Here is an 18,710-nt window from a genome sequence, read left to right as displayed (position 1 = left end):
GTGAAGATTTAGGAAGCCAAGAATGGCATTCTTCCAGCCCTAGAAGACCTTATTTATTGAAATGAGTTATAAGAATATGGGGAGGGGCAGAGCCAAGATGGTGGAGTAAAGGCTCATCTACCATCTCCCAAACAATTTTAAAATAATACCTCAAAATGAACTCTGGAGCAGTAAAACAGACAAAAGAAAAGTATGAAACAATATTCCAGCCCAAAATAGCTTAGAAGGTTAGCATGAAAGTTTCACCTAAAAAAGTAAAGAGAGGGCAGTCAGACAACTGGTTAGGAAATTACAGGTGAGCCTTAACTGGCACTGGGTGCAAGATTCATTGCCCATACATGCCTATATGTGGGATCCAGGTAGTAGTCACAGGGTTAGGAGGAATGCTAATGGGAACGGGTTCCCTGACCATAGTTTCAGGTCAGAAAACATTGCCTGTGATCACTCCCAGATCAGAGCACAGGCCAGGAGAGCAATGACCACACCTTTTCGTAGATCATACCGCCTTAGAAGAACTAAAAACTTAAAGGATCCCCCCAATCCTCCCAAAAAACTCTGAAAACACAAAAAAACAAGCTTGGGACACCTCTGAAAAAGTCAAGAAATAAGCTGGGAAAATGAGCAAGTAACAACCAAAAAACCTGACTGTAGAAAGTTATTACAGTGACAGAAGATCAAAACACAAATTCAGAAGAGAGCAACAATGTCAAAACGCCTACATACAAAGCCTCAAAGAACAATGTGAATTGGTATCAGGACCAAAAAGAACTCATGGAAGAGCTCAAAAATCAAATAAGACAGATAGAGGGAAAAATGGGGAAGAAATGAGAGTGATGCAAGAAAATCATGGGGAAAAAAAGCAGCTTGATAAATGAAGCACAAAAATAATACAGAAGAAAATAATGCCTTAAAAAACAGAATCCTAGGCCAAATCGGAAAAACAAAATTCATTGAGAGAATTCCTTAAGAAGAATTGGCCAAATGGGAAAAGAGACGCAAGAACTCAATGAGGAAAATATTAAAAATTAGAATTGGGAGGAGCCAAGATGGCAGAATAGAAGCAGAGCCCTACTATAGGTCTCACCCCAAACCCCTCAATAAGCCTGTAAAAAATGACTCTAAACAAAATTTAGAGCAGCGGAAGCCACAAAATGACAGATTGAAGCAAATTTCCAGCCCAAGACTATCTGGAAGGTTGATGGGAAGAGTATCACATTAGGCTGAAGGTGGAGTGCAGTTCAGCCACAGTGGCACAGACTGAATGGAAGCAGGCCTTAGGGGAGGCTGCTTCTGGAACTCCTCACTTAAATCCCAAAAGTCAAGTAATTGGCTGGGAAAATAAGCTAAAGGGTGGGGGATGGGGGGAGGAGAAACAGACTATAGATTCTTTCTTGGTGAAGAGATATTTTCTTACGTCATTGGTGATGAGGAAGATCAAAACATACAGTCAGAAGAAGACAATAAAGCCAAAGCTCCTGCATCCAAAGCCTCTAAGAAAAATGTGAATTGGTCTCAGACCATGGAAGAGCTCAAAAAGAATTTTGAAAATGAAGTCAAAGAAGCAGAGGAAAAATTGGGAAGAGAAATGAGAGTGATGCAAAAAAAAAAATCATGAAAAATAAGTCAGCAGCTTGCTAAAGGAAACCTTCAAAATTGCTGAAGAAAATAACACCTTTAAAAAGAGACTTAAAAGTGGCAAAAAGAGGTCCAACGCCAATGAGAAGGATGCTTTAAGAAGCAGAATGAGCCAAATGGAAAAAGAAGTCTGAAAGCTCACTGAAGAAAATAATTCTTTAAAAATTAGAATGGAGCAAATGGAAGCTAATGATTTTATGAGAAATCAAGAAATTGCAAAACAAAACTAGAAGAATGAGAAAAATAGAAGACTATGTGAAGTCTCTCATTGGAAAAAACAACTGACTTGAAAAATGGATCCAGGAGAGGTAATTTAAAATTATTGGACTGCCGGAAAGCCATGATAAAAAAAAAGAGCCTACACATCATCTTTCAAGAAATTATCAAAGAAAACTGCCCTGGTGTTCTAGAACTAGAGGGTAAAATAGAAATGGAAAGAATTCACCAATCGTCTCCTGAAACAGATCCCAAAAGGAAAACTAGGAATATTGTCACCAAATCCCGGAGTTCCCAAGTCAAGGAGAAAATATTACAAGCAGCCAGAAAGAAACAATTCAAGTGTTGTGGAAACACAATCAAGATAACACAGGATTTAGCAGCTTTAACACTAAGGGACAGGTGGGCTTGGAATAACATTCCAGATGTTAAAGGGACAAGAGGGCTTGGAATATGATATTCCAGACGTTAAAGGAGATAGGATTAAAACCAAGAATCACCTACCCAGCAAAACTGGATATAATACTTCAGGGGGGAAAATGGAACTTCAATGAAATAGAGGACTTCAAAGTGTTTTTGTTGAAAAGACCAGAGCTGAATAGAAAATTTGACGTTCAAATACAAGAATCAAGAGAAGCATGAAAAGTTAAACAGGAAAGAGAAACCATAAGGAACTTATTATAGGTGAACTGTCTACATTCCATAGTTGGAGGGAATGTGTGTGTGTGTGTGTGTGTGTGTGTGTGTGTGTGTGTGTGTGTGTGTGTGTAGAGAGAGAGTCACAGGTTCAGCTGAATATGAAGGGATTATGTCTAAAAAAAGAAAAGAGTTGAGAGAAATGTACTTGGAGAAAGAGAAAGGGAGAGGTAGAATGTGGTAAATCATCTCACATAGAAGAGGCAAGAAAAAGCTTTTACAAGGGAGGGGAAGAAGGGGAAGGTGAGAGGGAATAAGTGAATCTTCCTTTCATTGGATTTGGCTTCAGGAGGAAATAAAATACACACTCAATTGGGTATGGAAGTGTATCTTACCCTGCAGGAAAGCAGGGGGGAAGGGGATAAGAGAGGGGGGATAATAGAAGAGACAACAGTTGGGGGAAAGGGTAATCAGAAACACTGGTGGTGGAACAGGTCAAAGGAGAGAACTGAATAAATGGAGGGTAGTACAGGATTGAGGGAAATAATCTTTCACAACATCTCTGTTCTGGAGGTGTTTTGCATGACCACACATGTATAACCATTATCAGATTGCTTACCTTCTTAATGAGGGTGGGTGGGGAGGAGGGAAGGGAGAGAATGTGTAATTCAAATCTTTAAAAATGAATGTTAGAGGTTGTTTTTACCTGCAACTAGGAAATAAGATATATAAGCAATGGAGTATAAAAATCTATCTTACCCTACAGGAAAATAGAAGGGAAAAAGATAAGGTGGGGGTCGGGGGGCAGGAGAGATGATAGAAGGGAGGGCATATTGGAGGAAAAGACAGAATACATGCTGTTCAGGGGTGGGGGTAGGAGGGAGATGGGGAGAAAAATTTGCAAAATTTTGTGGAAGTGAATGTTGAAAACTAAAAATAAATTTATATGAAAAAAATAGAATTGTGTTAAAGTGGAAGCTAATGACTCCAGGAGACCAATAAACAATAAAAAACGAATGAAAAACATAGAAGAAAATGAGATTTCTCATTGGAAAATAACTGACCTGGAAAATAGATTGAGGAGACATAATTAAGAATTATTGGACTACCTGAAAGCCACGATAAAAAAAAAAAAAAGCCTTGACATAATTCAAGAAATTATTAAGGAAAACTGCCTTGATATCCTAGAACCAGAGGGTAAAACAGAAATGGAAATGATCCACAAATTATCTCCTGAGATCCCCAAATGAAAACTCCCAGAAATAGTACAGGCAAATTCCAGAGCTCCCAGTTCAAAGAGAAAATACTTCAAGCAACCAGGAAGAAATAGTTGAAATATTGTGGAGTCACAGTTAGGATAACCCAAGAATTAATAGCTTCTATATTAAAGACCTGGAGGGTTTGAAATATGATATTCCAAAGGGGAAAGGAGCTAGGATTACAACCAAGAGTCACTTGCCCAGCAAAACTAAGTACAATCCTTGTGTGTTGGGGGTGTGGGGGGGAATTGATATTTTATGAAATAGAAGACTTCCAAGCATTCCTGATGGAAAGCCCAGAGCTGAATAGAAGATTTGACATTTAAACACTAGACTCAAGCATGAAAAGGTAAATAGGAAAGAGAAATCATAAGGAGTTCGAGGTTAAACTGTATTTTTACATGGGAAGATGATACATGTAACTCCTAAGAACTTTATTATTATTAGGTCAGTTAGAAGGAGTGTACATAGAGTGCATGAGTATAAGTTGACTATGATGTGATGATATCCAAAAAATAAGAAATTTAACAGGTGAGAAAGAGAGATGCACCGGGATAAGGAGTAAGGGAGGGGGGATAGAATGGGGTAAATTATCTCACATAAAAGAGGCACGAAGGAGCTTTTACAATGGAGGGTGAGATGAGGGGGTGGCAATGCTTGAACCTTATTCTCATTGGAATTGGCTGAAAGCGGGAATAATATACACTCATTTAGAATGGGAAGAGGGGGAAGGCTGAGAGAAAGGAGGGCAGATTCAGGGAAATGATGAGCAGAAGCAAAACCCTTGAGGGACAGGGTGAAAGAAAAAGAAGGATAAATGGGGAAAATGGGATGGAGGGAAATGCTAATCAAATGGGAATGGGATGAACTCACTAATAAGATGGAAGTGGATAGCAAGATTAAAAATAAAAATCCTACAATATGTTGTTTGCAGGGAACACTTGAAGCAGAGAGATGCACACAGTAAAGGTAAAAGCTAGAGCAGAATCTATATAATAGCTTAGCTTCAGCTGAAGTAAAAAAAAAAAGCAGGGGTAATAATTATTATCTCAGACAAAGCAAAAAGCAAGAATAGATCTAATTAAAAAAGATAAGAAAGCTACATTTTGTTGAAAGGTATCGTAGATAATGAAGTAATAACAGCACACTAAACATGCACCAAATAGTATAGCATCCACATTCTTAAAGGAAAGGTTAAATGTGTCACAGGAAGAAATAGACAATAAAACTATACTAGTGGAGGATTTCAGCTTTCCCCTTTCAGACCTGGATAAATCTAACAAAAAAAAAATTAACAAGAAAGAAGTTAAGGAGATGAATAAAATTCTAGAAAAATATAGATGTAATAGACGTCTGTAGAAAATTGAATAGAATGGGCTCAGGCCATGGAAGAGCTCAAAAAGAATTTTGAAAATCAAGTTAGAGAGGTGGAGGAAAAAGTGGGAAGAGAAATGAGAGAGATGAAAGAAAAGCATGAAAAGCAGATCAGCTCCCTGCTAAAGGAGAACCAAAAAAATGTTGAAGAAATTAACACCTTGAAAACTAGCCTAACTCAATTGGCAAAAGAGGTTCAAAAAGCCAATGAGGAGAAGAATGCTTTCAAAAGCAGAATTAGCCAAATGGAAAAGGGATTCAAAAGCTCACTGAAGAAAATAGTTCTTTCAAAACTAGAATGGCACAGATGGACGCTAAGGACTTTGTGAGAAAGACAGATATCACAGAACATAGCGAGAAGATTGGAAAAATGGAAGATAATGTGAAGTATCTCATTGGAAAAACAACTGACCTGGAAAATAGATTCGGGAGAGACAATGTAAAAATTTTGGGACTACCTGAAAACCATGATCAAAAGAAGAGCCTAGACATCATCTTCCATGAAATTATCAAGAAAATTGAATAGAAATTAAAACGAATATGCCGTTTTCTCAGCAGTACATGGCACCTACACAGAAATTGACCATGTATTAGGGCATAAAAATCTCACAAACAAATGTAGAAAAGCAGAAATATGAACTACATCCTTTTCAGATCATAATGAAATAAAAACATTCAATAAAGAGCTGCAGAAAGATTGAAAATTAATTGGACACTAGATCTAATCCTAAAGAATGAGTGAGTCAAAAACCAAATCATAGAGACAATAATTAAAGAGAATGACAACAATGAGATAATATACCAAAATTTCTGAGAGGTAGCCAAAGCAGTACTTAGGGGAAAATTTATATCTAAATGCTTGTATAAGTAAAATAGAAAAAGAACAGATCAATGAATTGGGCATGCAACTAAAACTAGAAAGAGAACAAATTTAAAATTCCCAATTAAACGCCAAATTGCAAATCCTGAAAATCGAAGGAGAGATTAATAAAATTGAAGATGAGAAAACCAGTGAAGTAAATAAACTAATAAAACTAGGAGCTGGTTTTATAGGGAAAATCCTCCAGTAAAATAGATAAGCCATTGGTTAATTTGATTTTTCAAAACCCCCAAATTTCCAGTATAAAAAATAAAAAGGGTGAATTCACCAACAAAGAGGAAATTAAAGCAATTATCAGGAGCTATTTTGCTCAGTTATATGCTGATAAATCTGACAATGTAAGTGAAATGGATGAATGTTTACAAAAAATATAAATTGCCCAGATTAATAGAAAAGGAGGTAGAATACTTAAGTAGCCTATTTTAGAGGGGAAAAATGAACAAGCCATCAATGAACTCCTTAAGAAAAGATCCCCAGGGCCAGATAGATTCACAAATGAATTCTACCAAACATTTAAAGAACAATTAATTTCAATGGTATATAAACTATTTGGAAAAATTGGCAAAAATAAATGAATTTTACCAAAGTCCTTTTGTGACACAAATATTGTGCTGATACCTAAACCAGGAAGAGAGAAAACAAGAAAATTATAAACCAGTCTCCCTAATATTGATGCCAAAAATTTTTAAGAATATACTAGCAAAGAGATTACAGCACTATATCATGAGCTATGAGCAGTTAGGATTTATATGAGAAATGCAGGGCTAGTTCAATATTAGAAAAACACATCAGCATAACTGACCATATCAATACAAAAACAACAAACATCATATGATTATCTCAATAGATGCAGAAAAAGCTTTTGACAAAATACAACACTCATTTCTACTAAAAACTCTAGAAAGCATAGGAATAAAGGGAACTTTTCTTAAAACGATAAGTAGCATTTACCTAAAACCAAAAGCAACCATTATTTGTAATGGGGATAAGCTTAGAAGCATTCCCAGTAAGATCAGAGTGAAACAAGGATGCTCATTATCACTACCATTATTCGTAGAGATGTTAACTGTAGCAATAAGAGAAGAAAAAGAGACTAAAGGAATTAGAATAGGCAACAAGGAAACAAAATTCCCTATCTGCAGATGATATGATGGGATACTATATTAGAGAATCAACTAAAAAATTGCTTGAGATAATTAACAACTTTAGCAAAGTTACAGGATATAAAATCCACAGAAATCATCAGCTTTTCTATGTATTACCAACAAAGTCCAGCAGCAAGATAAAAAGAGAAATTCTATTTAAAATAAACTGTAGATAATATAAAATATTTGGGAATCACCTGCCAAGAGAAATCAAAAAACTAAATGAATACAATTACAAAACACTTTTCTCTGTCTTTCTGTCTCTCTCTGTCTCTGTCTCTGTCTCTCTCTCTCCCCCTTCTCTTTGTGTTTCCCTTTCCATTTCTCTGTCTCTCTCTGTCATACACATGCCTGCCTCCCCAACCCCCCAATAAATCAATGTATCTTGTACTTTGAGTTGTGGACTCCTTGCCTCACCCTGCTCCCAATCTGTCTCCCAGGTATTAAGTGACTGGTTTGCCCTTCCTGTTTCATCTTGTGTTTCCTGTTGCTGTCTGTGGTGATAGAGGCTCTAGTCTGAGCTTAGAGAGGTGGGGATATCTATGGATGTCACTCATTAAGGTGCCTCCTAACTGTTTGGATGGGCCCACTAACAGGGTTCAAGGTCTCTCCTCTTACGTTTTTAATATAGCAGACCTAACTCTGAAGACTTGGTTGGGAGGATGGTGGAGTGTGAGGAGTTCAAGGTTTGGACTGAGTCCTGACTTTGCCTCACTGCCTGTGTGGCCCTGGGCCACATTCTATCTCTCTGTGTCTCAACAACTTCCTTGTAAAAACAGAGTTGGACTTAGGCGTTCTTAACTTGAGAACTGTCAACTTTTTAAAAAGTTTTTAAAATATTTTTTCTAATTACACGTGGAAACAATTTTTAACATTTGTTTTTCAAAATTTTGAGTTCTAAACTCTCTCTTTCCCCCTCTCCCTTCCCTCTTCTCTGGGAAGGCAAGCAATTTGACATATATTATATATGTGCAGTCATGCAAAACATATTTCTGTATTATCCATGTTGCACAAAAAATACAGACAAAAAAACCCAAGAAAAATGTAGTTAAAATAGTATGCTTTGATCTTCATTCAAACTCAACCAGTTCTTCCTCTGGATGTGAATCCTTCAGAATTGTCTTAGATCATGGTATTGCTGGGAAAATTAAGTCATCCACAGTCAGTCATGGTATGATATTACTGTTACTGTGTACAGTGTCCTCGTGGTTTTGCTCCCTTCACTTTGCATCAATTCATATGTCTTCCCATATTTTTATTAAATCATTCTGCTGGTTGTTTCTTTTAGTACAATTGTATTCCATCACAATCATATACCACAACTTGTTCAACCATTCTCCATTTGATGGACATAACCCTCAATTTTCAATTCTTTGCCATCACAAAAAAGCTGTTGTAAATATTTTCACACATATAGGCAACTTGTTTGTTTAGAAAAAATATTTTGGTAACTGTATTTCAATCTAATTAGTTTCTGTTGTAATCCTATGTGATTTGATACTTTTAAAAACATGATTCTGAGAAGGAATCCACAGGTGTCCTCAGACTGCCAGAGTCATCCAAGACACACCAAAAGGATGAAGAGTCTCTGGTCCAGGGGAGTCCAAGGTCCCTCCTTCGACTGATGAGAGTTCCTCCAAGGACTACAGACTTATTCATCTCTGTCCACCACAGCTCTGACTCCTTTAATTTAGGTCCTGCTTCTCCCACCAAAATTTTTGGCCAAGGGAAGGTTGGCAGAGAGTTGGGTAGAGAGCCTTGCATAGCAATTACTTTTAGTAGTCAGAAAAAAAGATCTAAAATGGTCCATCAGCAGATCATTTCCCCATCCCCCAACACACATTCTCTCTCTCTCTCTCTCTCTCTCTCTCTCTCTCTCTCTCTCTCTCTCTCTCTCTCTCTCTCTCTCTCTCTGTCTCTCTCTGTCTCTCTCCCTTTCCCTCTCCCTCTCTCTCTCTGTCCCTTGGTAATCTGCCAGAGCCTTCCTTGTGGACAATAGAGAAAGTGTCACAGGAGGGAGGGAGGAAGGGACAGTGATAAAGGTAAAGCTTAATCATTGAACCATTTGGGCGGCGTAGAGATAGGCCTCCTTCCCTGGAAGGCTTCCCTGGGAAGGGAGCAGGGCTGTGAGCAAAGGAGGTCCGGGCTGAACTGTTGGCAGAAAACGCTGCTGCCATTCTCCGGGAAAGAACTGTGCCCTGGGGCCGGACCAGCTCTCCAAGGAAAATGTTTGCTGTACATTTGCTGGCTTTTTATTTCACAAAGCTGAAAGAAGATCAGATTAAGAAGGTCAGGTAGGGGGGAGCAGTTTGGGATGGGGAGGATGCTTGGGGGAAAGACCAGGATGACAAAGGGTCAACCTGAAGAAATCTAGACTTTGGGGCAGTTGCACAGGAGGAGTGCCCTTACCAGTGGGTCAACATGGGGACCTGGAGGAAAGAGGGCTTCGACTACTTGGATGGATCCGTGATCTCACGGGTCTAAATATTCTCAGACAGAGCAGCTCACAGTCCCTCTGTTCTTTCCCATCCTATTTGATTCATGGGATCTCAGGAAATTAAATTCAGGACTGGAAAAGTCTGAAGCTGTCTGGATTGAGGCCCTCATTGTACGATGGGGAAGCTGAGTCTCTAAAAGATTAGGTGACTCACTTACCGTCACATCAGTAATATGAATTAAAGTGAGATTTGAACCTGGGTCTTTTGACCAGAAGGGGCTTTCTCTTGTTTTCATTTATGTTGTTAGGTCGGTATTCACTGAAGGATTGGAGAGGACCATTATCTGCTCATGGTTATTTTCTTGTGATGCTTTATTAGAAAAATCATTTTACTGCCCACCCCTGCTGTTAGCTGTGTGACCCTGGGCAAATCTGTTTGCTTCTCTTAGGCTCAGTCTCAGCATCTGTAAAATGAAGGGGCAGTCAAGCAAATTAGCAAACAAGCATTAATTAAGCACCCTACAATGACAACTCCAGCCTGGATGACCACTGAGCCTCTCAGGGCCTCAGTTTCTTTATCTGTCTCTGAGATCCCTCCCCATTCTCAATGTGTGAGTCTGTGTGTGAGGAAGTGTGCCAGGAGCTAGACAGACAAAAACAAACAATGAAACTATCCCTGCCCTCTGGCAGCTTATGTTTTGTTGAGGGTAACATGTACATGGAGTACAAAGTAATTTCTATGGGGAAGGGCGCAAACAATAGGGAGGGATCAGGCTAGGAAGGAAGCCAGGGATTCTACTGATGATCTCAAAGGTCCGTTCTAATGTCAAAACAGCCAGGTAGCTTTAATTTAAAACCTGAATTCAGATCCCAGCTCAGGCTCTTATTAGCTGTGTCAGAATCTGGGCAAGTTGCTTAACCTTGCTCAGCCTCATCTTCCTGATCTATAAAATGGGTCTGAGGTCCCTTTAACCTCTAAATCTGTGATTCTAGGATGCCTGAGCTGCAAAGTCCAAGCCAAGCTGGGATTTTCTGGGGTATTGTGCTGAGTTTTCCCATCCAGGGGTTTGGAAAAGAAGATCAGACTGCTTTGCTGAGCATTTGCCTGGGCTGTGAAGGCTTTCCCCTCCTGTTGTGTCTGGTCTGTACGCATAGGGCCATTGAGATGAACTGGATGGTGGCCAGGCTCCTGTCAGCTCTGTGGTAAAAGCCCTGCGACTCTTAGCATCCTTATTCATTAATAACCAATACCTGTGCTTGGACTTTGATACATAGACATAGGAAACCATAAAGTCTCACTCAGCTCTTGAAGCATTTAATTTCAAGAGAAAAGGGATGGTTGGAGCAAAGACAAGTAGAGTTCAACCAAGATAGATGAGATATGAAATTAAAAAAAAAATCTTGCCAACTTAGCAAATGTACATATATGAAATCTGGACCATTTTATATAAATATAAATACATATTTCTATGTTTATGTACATATATAAATATAAGCATATTTATGCCAAACAAGATTTTATTTGTTAGGTTCCTGAGGCCCTCTGTTGGCTATGGAAGGGGCAGAGCATTGAATCTTTCACTCCATTCTGCTTAGATACTCTAATATTAGCCCCATGGTAGTAATTCTTTGTAACTTGGGTTGACTCTTCACTGGCATTGGGACCCAGTGGGAAAGTTGCTGGATTTAGAATTATAGGCCTTGGGTTTGAATTCTAAGTCTTCTTAGTGTTTATGTGACCTTGGATATGTCTCGTCTTGGGGCCATTTCTTGGGCCCGTTTCATTTGCCCGAGACAGCATTTTGATCCGATCTTGGTGATAGGACTCTGTAGGTTGGATGCCCCAATTTATCTGTATCCACACGTCCCTTTCAGGTGTCTGTCAAGGCTAGTCCAGTCAAGTCAACAAGCCTTTATTAGACATTTACTGTGGCAAGGCATAGTACAATGGAGGGCAAAGATAGTGAGAGGTAAGGGATAAAATACTGCACCTGGAATCAGCAGTGCTCAGGTTCAAATCCTGCCTCTGATGCTAGCTGGGTGGCTCCGGGTCACTAGACCTCTCTACGACTCAGTTTTCTTATCTGCAAAGGAGGAGATTAGACTCGGTGACCTCTCAGGACCTCCTCAGCTCTGATCCTGTGAACAAAGACCTGGGTACAGCTCCCTTTACTTCTAACGCTTGCTGACTCTGTGTCCCTGGTCAAATTTCCTCTGGAGCTCAAGGATAAACAGGATGAGTGTCCCTAGAATAGGTTCAGCAATGCACCAAGACTTTTGGGACACTGCTATTTGGGCTACCTGCTGTTCAGGACCTTGCTGAGGCTCAAAACCCTGGATAATGGGATGTATTATTGTCATCATTATTGCTAACTTCGTGCCCCTGTTGGTGGTACTGCATCTCCCTGCAAGATGTGGGTAAGTCATTGTACTTATCACCTATCTCCTCTCCAGAGAGAGGGATTAGTATGAGGAAAGTTCTTTACAAACCTCAGAGCCCTAGAGAGAGGGAATCTGTTATTATTATCAGAGTAGTGGTGTAGACAGAGCTCTGGTTTGGAGTTCCAGCTTTGTCACTTCCTAGTTGCACGCCTTTGTAGGCCTCCATTTCCTCATCTGTAAAATGATGAGGTTGGATAGATATGCCTTCTTAGGGCCCTTCTATCTCTGAGGCTGGTGTGACTTCAGATCACTCACTCTCTGGGCCTCCCAATGCAGGGGTAGGAATTACAGCTATGATTCCCATTACTCAGATGAGAAAACCAAGGCTCATGGACAGAGTGCTAGCTTTGGAGCCAAGATGACCTGGGCTCAAATCCCACTTCGTGATACAGTGGGGAGTATATATGCTGTATTTGGAGTCAGGACTTGGATTCCATTCCCACTTCTGCAGTTTCATACCTGTGTGATCCTGAAACCTCTATGAGCCCCTGTGTGGTTTCATCTGTGAAATGGGAGCAAGGAAGATAAAATAACCTTTAAAGGCTCCTTCCAACTTTAAAATCCTGTGATTCTTACCCTGGAGCATTAAAAATTAAAGGAGCATTTAAGTCAGAAAGTTTTAAACTGGGAACCATCAACAGAGTGGGGAAGGTAAAAATGTAAAAAGATGAAAACATTATACCTTCATTTCCCCTAACCTCTGCTTGAATGTTTATGATTTTTCTTCAGTTATTTAAAAATAATTGGAGCCAGTTAGCTTCTTCTGATGCCCGGAGATGTCCATGGCACCACAAACATAAAAAGCCCTGCTTTAGGCAGCCAGCCTGCCCCTCCTTGGGCATGGTGAGTTCCCTTTGAGAAGTCCAGGTTGTCAAGATAAGAGACATGCACTCACTAGAGGTCAAGATACCCCTGGCAAAATCACCTCCCTGTCTCCCAGGGGAACTTCATGGCGCTAGCCACCTTCAGGATCCAGTGCCTCCTGTCCTGAAAGCTGGGAAAACTGCACTTTATTGCTGGTTTTGTTTCTTTGGCCTCTGTGAATTTGAAAGCATCCATAACGTCCCCACCCTGCACCCCCAATCACACTGTGTCCATTTACCCTTAAAATTCAACAACGGCTCTCTCTGGTCTCTTGAGAGGTATGGGGTAGGGGCCCACAATTTCTGGCCGGTTTCCTGTCTACTTCAGAGGGTGGGTTGGCTGGACTCTGAACTCTGGGTGCCCAGCAGCGCTGTTCCCAAGCTTACCCTGAGACTTGCCAATTTGCATCTCCTTTGTGCTATTTCTTCTTCAGTCTCGTGTCTCATGAGTCATGGCAGAAGCAGGCTCGGCATTCTCAGAGACAATGCCATCATTTTCTACCCGCAGCCCCATGCCCCGCTGTACTGCATGGCTTAGCACAGGGTTTGGCACATAGCAAGAGCCTAATTAAATGCATTTTTCACTTGTTCATTCACTGAATGGGTGCAGAAACCTTGCCTATTTGTGTTTTAAAGTACAACTCTCAGGGTTCCTTAATATTTGATTATTGTTAGTAAATTAGTTGTGTCTGACTCTTTGTGACTCCATTTGGGGTTTTCTTGGCAGAGATACTGGACAGGTTTGTCATTTCCTTCTCCAGTTCCTTTTCCAGATAAGGAAACTGAGGCAAATAAGGTTAAATGACTTGGCTAGGGTCACACAATTAGTGTGTCTGAAATGGGATTTGAACTCAGGTCCTCCTGACTCCAGGACAAGTAGTACTCTGTTAAAACTAAGGGGCATCTAGCTGCCCCAAACTGGATTATAAGTGAATGTACATCACAGTTGGCAAACTTTACAGGACTTTGCATTCGTTGTCTCATTTAAGCCCCACAACAATCTTGAGAGATAGGTGCTACTATCAGACTGAAAGGGGAAAAAAATGACTTCTCTGAGATCACACAGTTTGGCAAGGTCAGAGGCAGGATTTGAATTCAGACCTTCCTGATTTTAAGGCTAACCAATGGTGCTTACTATGTGCCAGGCCCTGGAGATTCAAAGGATGAAACAGTCCCTACTGTCCCAGAATTTATTCACATGCCACAATCCTTTGTAAGGGGCAGCTCATGAGAAACCCCATTAGATCCCTACTATGTTTATCCTTGTGAGACATATTGAGTGGGGGGTGATAGAGGTTTCATTCATTCAATAAGCATTTATTAAGTGCCTATTAAGCACAAAGCACTATCCTGGGAACTGGGGTTACATAGACAAAGATTGAAATAGTCCCTCCCCTCAAGAAGCTTATAGGCCAGATTTATACTCAGCAGACTTCAAGTCCAGGGCTCTCCAAATAAGGATAAGGTCATACACCTAGAGCTAGAGGGTCATTCAGATGCTCTGCAGAAGAAAGCCAGAGGAATCTGAAGGTTGGGACAGAGTCAGGAAGATCCCAGAGACCCGGCCTGTACTCAAGGCTCCAAGCTGTCCAGAAAGGTCACTGTTCAGAAAGACTGATGAGGATGAGTCCAGTTCTGGTCCAGTTTCCAGGCTTACTGGGGATCATCTGGCCTGAGCACTTGGGGCAGCATCACCGAGGCTCAGGGGTCAGTCAGGAGGACAGTCTGCCTCTCATGGACTCCGACAGATTTGAGAATTCTTTGCCCGGCACAACAACATGTTCATGGTCTGTTCTCTGAAATCGGGGGACAATTCATTGTCCTCATGTCAGTCAGTTACCCGTTAAAGATTTGACCTCTTCCTATCAGGCCCATCTGAGCCTCAGTGAATATTAATAATAAATACTGAAAGTCCCTCTAATGCTTTAAGAGAGACTATTTCTCTTACAATTACCCTAGGAGGAAGGCATGTTAAGTAAGATTAAGGGATAATTAACAATGTTATTGCATGCTAAGGTGTGCAAAATGTTTTACAAATGTCTCATTTGATCCCCACAATATCCATGCAAGGTGGGTGCCATTATTATTTCCATTTTACATATGAGGAAACTGAGGCAGGCAATGGACTTCAAGTCCAGAGCTCTCAAAATAATGATAAGGTCGTACACTAGAGCTAGCGGATCATCCAGTCATTTTGCAGATGAGGGATGTATGAGGGAACTGAGGCCTGGACAGGGAATGTCCTTTAGCCTTATTGGCCATCGTTAAGTGGCCAGAAGCTGCTGAATTCAAGATGTAGGAGTAGGGGTAAGGATGGGGTGAGGGCATGGTACAAGGCGAGCCTCGGGGCTTCTCAGAGTCACACCCTTGGTGTCTGTTTTAGGTGGACAGGTTCCTGTATGACATGCGACTCTCGGATGACACACTGCGGGACATCATGACACGTTTCCAAGCTGAGATGGAGAAAGGCCTGGGAAAGGACACCAATCCCACAGCGTGTGTGAAAATGCTGCCCACTTTTGTCAGGGCCATCCCAGACGGGTCAGGTGAGCATTCTCCAAAGACCTTTGGGGAGGTCTGGTCCGCAGTGCTGCTCCAAGCCTGACCATGTCTTCCCTCTTGGCTGCCAAGCTGGAGAATGGGAGATGTAGATGAGAAGTGAATTGTCAGACCCTGTCCACTCACAGATGGTGTGCCAGGTGGGTGTTGTGGGACTTCGTGCCTGCAGAGGACCTTAGAGGTTATTTTACTGAAGCCTTTTGTTGTACAGATCAGGAAACTGAGGTCTAGAAGCAATGATCTGACTTACCCAAGGTTGGACATCTAGTCAGTGACATAGTCAGGCCTTCTGCATGTTGACTCTTATGCTTAGCATACAGTAAGTGCTTAATAACTGTCTTTTCATTTATTCGTTGCTGGTTACAGCCAACCTGGTCTTCTCATTTTAAGTTGGTAATTCTCTGTTTACAAAGGATGAAACTAAGGAACAAAGATAGTACTAAATAGTAACGATGATGGTAATAAAAGCTAGCATTTATGGAACACTTTAAGGTCTGCAAAGAGCTTTACAGCTCTTCATGACAGCCTGCAGAGGTAGGTGCTATTATTATCCCCATTTTACAGATGGGGAAACCAAGGCATAAAGAAATTAAGTGAGTTCCTCAGGATTACACAGAATAAGAAGTGTCTGGGGCAGGATTTGATGGCTTGCAGGCCAAAAAGATCTTGTAAGACCCATCCCCTCAGTGTCCCAGCAGCTCACTAAGGTTACAGAGTCCACATTCATCCAGGCTGGCAGAGGAAGCCTCCCCCTCCCCCAAGAACTTCCTGCATTGATGGAATCACAGGGATGGGTCACAGACAAAAAACAAACATCTAAGGGATATAAAAGAGGATGTACCCCTTCTGAGAATGACCCTTGTCAGGTGGTCTCTGGCTTAGTTTAGAATGAGTTGTGGTCCTCAGCCCTGCAGCCTCCCCCCAGAGAGGCATCCCTAGTAGAGGCAGTCTGGCTCAGTGGGGAAGGCTAGGCTGAAAATCAATCAGGGCCTCGAGTTCCAATCTTGGCATTCTTGCCTGTGTGACCTTAGGCAGGTATTTTCCCTATCTGGGACTCAGTTTTTCCACCTGTAAAGGGAGAGGTTTGAACTCAGTGATCTTCAGGGTTTCTTTAAGTTCTAAAATTCTAAGGATCTTTTAAAATATTGAAGGTATCACTCTATGAAAGGCATTCCAAATCACCTCCTTAAGCTTCACCAATTTGTGCTTGGTGCTTGGAAGGAGGAAAAGATCATGTGCTTAGTTTGGGACATGTTGAGTTTGAGACGTCTGCAGGGCGTCCAATTTGAAATGTCCAGTGTCCAATGGAGAGATTCAAGGCTGGAGGTTGGGAGAGAGGTTAGGGCTGGATAAATAGATTGGAGAATCTTCACCACAGAGATTATACTTGAATCTATGGAAGCCAATGAGTTCACCAAGTGAAATCAATATAGAGGGAGAAGGGCTGTGGGGCGCACTTGGAATCAGATGCTTTGGGTTCCATTTTCTACCCTGCCATTTACCATCTATGTGACCTTGGGCAAGTCAATCTGTCCCTCAGTTTCCCCAAGTGTAAAATGAATCATCTGGACTAAGATCTCTTTCAGCTTTAAGTCCTATGATCCTCTGAGAGCAATCACACTGTCTATAGCTGAGGAGACTCAGAGGAAGGGATATGACCGACCTATCTGAGGCTCTCAACATCCCTACCCCCAGTGCCAGGCTGAGCTCTGATTTCCTGAGTCATCCTGGGGCCAGGACTATGTCCTTCAGACTTTTGCTGCCACTGCTACCTCACCTCTGTCCCCTGGATCAACCGACAAGTGGGCTTGGGGAGCAAAGGTAGGCGGAAGTGTTTGTGGGCAGGATGCGGAGGCAGCCAGGACCCCACCTGCCTCTCCTGGAAGCTGTCAGCTGCTGCTCAGGCAGCAGGTGGAATCTCCTCCACCACTGCCATTCAATGGGCAGCCTCAGAACACCAGAAGCTTTCCCAGTGTCTGACATGCTCTTTCCTCCTTAAAAAGAGTGTCTGAAATTTCACACAAACTGCCCTGATTCTCTGTATGACTCTGATTTCCCTTCCGTCCTCTGGCAATTGATTAGCAAACCCTAATTCTGAGGGTATTTGGCCAGAACTCTGCACCCTTAGGTCTCCCTGTTCTTGTACCCACTCAGTGCTCAGACCATAGGAGGGTCAGAGCCGGGGGTCCCTTGGAACTTAGAATATAAGAGCCAAAAGAGACCTTAGCAATTCATTCATTCATTCATTCATTCATTCATTCATTCATTCATTCATAAAACACCACGTGTCTCCCCTGTACAAGGTTCCAAGCTGCAACGTGGTGCTGCTGATTCAGAGCTGGCCTCACAATATAGAAGACTTGAGTACAACTCCCATTTGATACATCCTGTGTGATCCTGGGCAGGTCCCTTAATGGTTCAGTGTCCCCAGGCAATTCTCTATGATGAAATTGGAGAGCAAAGTGCATTGGTAGAAGGAGTTGCCTTACCAGGAGGACCCTCTGCTAGTGAGATCTCAAGTCATACCCTATGAGCCAAGGTTCAAAGGGAAAGCTCAAGAGCTTGGGAAAGGCCCTGTGAAGAAGGGGGTGATTTCTAAGAGCGATGGCTGGAATATCTGAACTGGAATGACCTTTAAAGGCCTTACATTTTACAAATGAAGAAAATTAGTCCTAGGAAGGGAAAATGACTTGCTCAAGGTCACACAGAGCGAACAACTCTTTGAATTCTTCTTTTGAGGCCAGAGTAGAGGGGCCTTTATGCAACGGCTGCTCAGGATTGAGTGGAGTCAGAAGGGTTCTTGGCTCCAGGGGTCAATCAGCCTTCTCCCTCAGGTTCACCTATAGCTGGACAGATCCTGGCCTGAGGTTTCTGGGAAACCATGGGGTGAGTCACTGATTGCCTCCCAGGATGTTTGAGAAGCGATAGCAGCACTCTGTACAAGGAAGCAACAATCTTCCTAACTTCCCTGTCCCAGGGGCCCAGCACCACTTGAAGCATTGGGGATTGTTATTCCATGTCTCATTTCCTCCTGCCCTTGGATCCCCCTAACTGAGGGTGATTGGTAGCTGGAAGATGGAGGAGAAACAGAAGCCAGAGGCCCAGGGTCCAAATCTGGTCTCTGCCCCTTGTCACTTGTGTCACTAAGGGAAGTGGCTTCCCTTATTTCCTGATCTATGAAGCGAGGGGGATCCGACGTGATGATGCCTGAGGTCCCTTCCTGCTCTGGCTGTGATCCCTCTAATCCCATGGAGCATCTGGTCT

The 18,710-nt window shown here is 41.8% G+C and overlaps 1 protein-coding gene across 1 annotated transcript in view; it reads left to right on the top strand.

The window, feature by feature from the left end:
* The first annotated feature begins 9,090 nt into the window (after positions 1-9,090).
* Positions 9,091-18,710, top strand: part of LOC140517463 (hexokinase HKDC1) — a 40,009-nt gene continuing 30,389 nt past the window's right edge. Inside the window, exons 1-2 of the mRNA XM_072628758.1 lie at positions 9,091-9,434; positions 15,271-15,433. Of these exons, the coding sequence (XP_072484859.1) occupies positions 9,372-9,434; positions 15,271-15,433 (226 nt within the window). The 5' untranslated portion in view covers positions 9,091-9,371. The remainder of the gene's footprint in view (positions 9,435-15,270; positions 15,434-18,710) is intronic.

Source organism: Notamacropus eugenii, chromosome 1 (genome assembly GCF_028372415.1).
Source record: "Notamacropus eugenii isolate mMacEug1 chromosome 1, mMacEug1.pri_v2, whole genome shotgun sequence".
Taxonomy (NCBI): domain Eukaryota; kingdom Metazoa; phylum Chordata; class Mammalia; order Diprotodontia; family Macropodidae; genus Notamacropus; species Notamacropus eugenii.
This window is presented reverse-complemented; position numbering and strand designations above follow the sequence as displayed.